At 31.7% G+C, this 5,005-nt stretch overlaps 1 protein-coding gene across 1 annotated transcript in view; it reads left to right on the forward strand.

Moving 5' to 3' along the window:
* The first annotated feature begins 684 nt into the window (after positions 1–684).
* Positions 685–5,005, forward strand: part of LOC149403090 (uncharacterized) — a 9,671-nt gene continuing 5,350 nt past the window's right edge. The window contains exon 1 of the mRNA XM_089608625.1: positions 685–715. Coding sequence (XP_089464751.1) covers positions 685–715 — 31 coding nt within the window. The remainder of the gene's footprint in view (positions 716–5,005) is intronic.

Genomic DNA, 5,005 nt, shown 5'->3' on the forward strand with positions numbered 1-5,005 from the left:
TTCCGGTCGGAACATTCCCATCATCCTTTGAACTCTTTCTGACTCGGTCGGAACCAGGTGAGGGCATAATCTTGCCAGCTGGTTGAACTTTCTCACAGCTTCAGTCACAGTCATCGTGCCTTGCTTTAACTCTGTAAACTCCTTTTGTTGAGTGTTCATCGCGCGCATGTTGAAATACTTACTGTTGAACTCCTCGATGAAGTCGTCCCAAGACATAACGCGTGTGTCTCTTCTAGCTGCTACTGTCTCCCACCAGTATCGTGCATCCTTCTTCAGAACAAAAGACGCGCATATGACCTTCTCAATTTCCGAGATATTCATGAATTTGAAGATCTTCTTCATCTCTGACATCCACTCATCGGCCACTAACGGATCAACCGATCCTTCAAAATCTGTAGCTCTCATCCTCCTGAACCTTTCGAAAAGATCATCAGCCACAACAACTTGGCCCATCTGAGGTACGCCTTCAGGAGGTGCTGGTGGTGCTTGTTGATCCTCTCCCACATTTCCATTCACTTGGGGGAGGTGGTTCCTCAACTCTCGTATCTCTGCTTCTTGAGCTTCGATACGTTGCAGCAATGCAGTAACGAGCACCGCACGATCTGGTTGGGCCGCTGGCTGAGGTCCCGGTGCTAGACCGTTGGGATTCTCCGCTGCTCCCTGTTGTGCGGGAAACGGAGCGGCATGCTGAGCGTCTTGTACTGGGACATCAGCGGTAACTCTGCCTCTTCCTCTACCTCGGCCTCGTGGCCTACCTTTACTTTGTCCACGAGTAGCTTGAGCGTTTTTCATCTAAAAAAAAATTACAACTAAGATATAAAGAAAAAATACTAACTTACTTGAGTAGGGGACAGCCGTGCAATCGAATAGCGAAGGGGGTCATAGGTTCGTTGCTCTGATACCAACTGTGAAGACCCGACTTTTCGGACCGTCTTACTTATCTTACTTTTGATACTTTAGAAAATTCTTTAGAAAAATTGGAGGAATTTAAAAAAAAAAAAAAAAAACACATCAAATCAAGGCGGACTAAAATTTTAAAGATCTTAAAAAGAAGGAACAAAAGCATATAAGAAAAAAATGATGATTGCATATTGAACACTTTATGAGAAGTAGTTAACCAAAATTGAAAATACGAATTTAAAACAAAACATAACAGCAAATATACTAAAACATAATCCATAATCTAAATCTCAACCAAAATATAAAACTCTTTGAAACTTCGAAGTAAATGAAAATAAAAACCTTTAAAAATTATTTCTTAAAAACTCATAGTGGAAGACTTATTTCTTAATAAAGAAAACAAAACTTTAAACTTTATTTTTTAATAACTTGTAGCGGAAGACTTAATTCGTGAATGGAATCCATGACCCAACCCTCTCGCTATCGGTGCCGCTAGTCCACCATGCTCAGTTCCTTGCAAGTTGTTTACCTACAACACAGACGTATATTTTTTTCGAAGAAATGAGCTTACGCTCAACGAGAATAATATAAAGCTCACAAAAAAAGAGTAATGCAGCGCATGAATCGATTATTAGTATTTTAAAACTAATTGATGACTTGATCTTTCTTCTCTTGATTCTATCAACTTTTAGTTCGGGGTTCCCCTAGGGTAGTCGTACCAATTTCAGTGTACACTTTAGATATGAAGAGATGGGGGTTATAAAGTCCCACACTTCGCTCTATCTTTTAAACTTATTAGGGCCTCGGCTCGAGAAATTTCCCCACTAGAGCCTCGGCCCGGGAAACTTCTCCTTAATACCTCTCGAGGCGATACGACTCCCTTACTTATCTTTATCTTTTAACTTTTAAGATAACATTTCATACTGATATGACATATCAAAAAAAAACTTTTAAACATATGCTCATACAATACATGACTAAAAAAAATATAAACCATGTACATTCTCAAAAACCTACTTTAACTTAACGCTTCATAGTTGACCAAACATAAATCCAACTACTACAATCAATCACACAATCAAAAAGAAAAACATACTCTAACATATAAAGCTTTAAACAATCTATAACATGAATTATAAAATAATCATATTTAATTTTGAACTAATCTGTGTTGTAGTGAGATTATTCTCACCTGGATATCGAAGGTTACGATCGTAATTCGTCGAAGGAAAACGACGCTCAAAACGACTCGGAACCTAATTGGGATAAAAAGCTACCGGGGATCAGCTAAGGAAAGGATTCAAGACATACTGTAGGTTCTGAAAATTTTCAGAAACGACATTCAACGTGAAATTACGAAAATACCCTTGGTTATTAGGGTTTCGGTGAAAAATTAAAACTCTGATAAAACTTCTGTAAAAATTCCAGTACGTATAAAACATAATTTGGATCACTTTTTGTAAAGGAATCACGGCCAAAATAATTATTTAACTATTTATTAAAAATAGAAGAAGTGCTAAAATCTAACTTTAAAATTTTTGTCAAAAACTGTCTGCGTACTGTCAAAATCTAACTTTAAAATTTAACTATTTGATAAAAATATTTTTCGATTAAAGGGTTAGATAGAAGACATTTAAACCTAACTTTTCTAAAAAGAATCAACGCAAAAACAAATTTGTTGAATCCACGGTAAGCGTTTAAAGTCTGAAAATCGGGAATAAGTCTCAGGTCTGTGTACTGATTTGAAAATAATCGAAAAATATTATGTATTTCATAAAAATATTTTTCGATTACAGATTTAGATAGAAGTGACTTAAAACTAACTTTTTCAAAATGAATCAACGCAAAAATATTTTTTTGAAACCAGGGCAAGCGTTTTAAAAATGCCGTTTTCAAAGAATCCGAACCAGAGAGAAAAGAAAGCATACCTAATAGGAGCTACGAATTTTCAAACCAAGAGAGGGATGGGGGATGGATTGCAGAGAAGAAGAGTTAAAAGAAGAGGAGGGGATGTTTAAATATGACTTAATTAAACCCTAAAACCCCAAACCCTAAAAGCCCATACCCTCATCTTACTTATATTCTTAATATATTAATTATTATTATAAAAAAAAATACACGCTGCTATATATATATATACACGTAACCTTTATATATGTATAAAAGTATAATATCGTGTATTATATTAAGTAATATAAAATAAAGTATATATATATACACATTAACTTTACATATCATATATACATATCCGTTAGCTTTTATATATATAGCTATATATATATCCGTTAGCTTTTATAAATATAGCTATAATATATATACATATATAATAATATATGTAAAGTGTATATATATACACACATAACTTAATTATAATATATAATTTATATATATTATATCTATATTTTGTAATCTAAAGAGTATATTAAATTCAAAAACACACTAAAGCATACATAATAGAAAAACTTCAGAAACTACCACATAAATAAAATCATGCACTACTACTTTATAAAAAAAAATACTAACGTCACTCGAACACCAAAATAGGGATATAATATATATATATATATATATATATATATATATATGTATATAAGTTATATATTATAAATAAATTATGTGGGTATAAATATACATACTTTAACATATATTATATAGATATTATGATTATGAAGTAAATTTAATGTTTGTACGTATAATTAATATATATATATATATATATATAAATATGTATACATAGTATGTAATATATGTATTACTTATATTTATATAGTAAGTAATCTAATAACATAATATATTATAAATATATATTATGATTAATAACGTAGGTATATATATATATATATTAGGTTTGTACGTGTATAAAAATATAGAGATATATATATATATATAATAATTAATAAGTAATATATTAATATTAGAAGTAGGATTAGGGTTTGGGCTTTTGGGGTTTGGGCTTTTAGGGTTTAATTAAGCTATATTTAAACATCCCCTCCTCTTCTTTTAACGCTTCTTCTCTGCTCTCCCTCCTCCATCCCTCTCTTGGTTTAAAAATTCGTAGCTCCAATTAGGTATGCTTTCTTTTCTCTCTGGTTCAGATTTTTTGAAAACGGTTTCTTTAAACGCTTGCCCTGGTTCCAAAAATTTTCTTTGCGTTGATTCTTTTTGGAAAAGTTAGGTTTATGATTCTTCTATCCAAATCTGCAATTGAAAAATATATTTATGAAATACAGAATATTTTCCGATTATTTTCAAATCAGCGCACAGACCTGATACCTATTTCCGATTTTAAGACTTTAAACGCTTACCGTGGATTCAACAAATTTGATCTTGCATTGATTCTTTTTAGAAAAATTAGGTTTAAATGTCTTCTATCTAACCCTTTAATCGAAAAATATTTTTATCAAATACAGAATATTTTCTGATTATTTTCAAAACAGTACGCAGACAGTTTTTGACAAAAATGTTAAAGTTAGATTTTAGCACTTCTTCTATTTTTAATAAATAGTTAAAACTTATTTTGGCCATGATGCATTTACAAAATGTGATCTAAATTATGTTTTATACGTACTGGAAGTTTTACAGAAGTTTTCTCAGAGTTTTATTTTTCACCGAAACCCTAATAGCCAAGGGTATTTTTGTAATTTCACGTTGAATGTCGTTTATGAAAATTTCCAGAACTTAAAATATGTCTCGAATACTTTTCTCAGCTGATCCCAATAGTCTTTTATTCCGATTAGGTTCTAATTCTCCTAGAGCGTACAATTCCTTCGACGATCTACGATCGTAACTCTCGATATCCAGGTGAGAATAATCTCACTGCAACACAGATTAGTTCAAAATAAATTTGATGAGTGTTTATTCATGATATGACTTGTTTATAGATTTATATGTTTGAGTATGCGATTTGTTATTTGATTGCGTGACTAGTTGAAGTAGTTTGTGATTTATGTGTTGTATGCCATGTGGTGTTATGTTAAAGTATATTTGAGATATATGTTTTATTCTAGTCATGTTTTTGGTATGAGAATATATATAAAAGTTTTTATGTTCATCTCATATCAGTATGTAACGTAAGATTCAAAGTGAAAAGATAAAGTTAAGCAAG

The sequence above is a fragment of the Urtica dioica genome, chromosome 3, assembly GCF_054948205.1.
Source record: "Urtica dioica subsp. dioica isolate 48M chromosome 3, U.dioica_male_clone48M_v1_H2, whole genome shotgun sequence".
Classification (NCBI taxonomy): domain Eukaryota; kingdom Viridiplantae; phylum Streptophyta; class Magnoliopsida; order Rosales; family Urticaceae; genus Urtica; species Urtica dioica.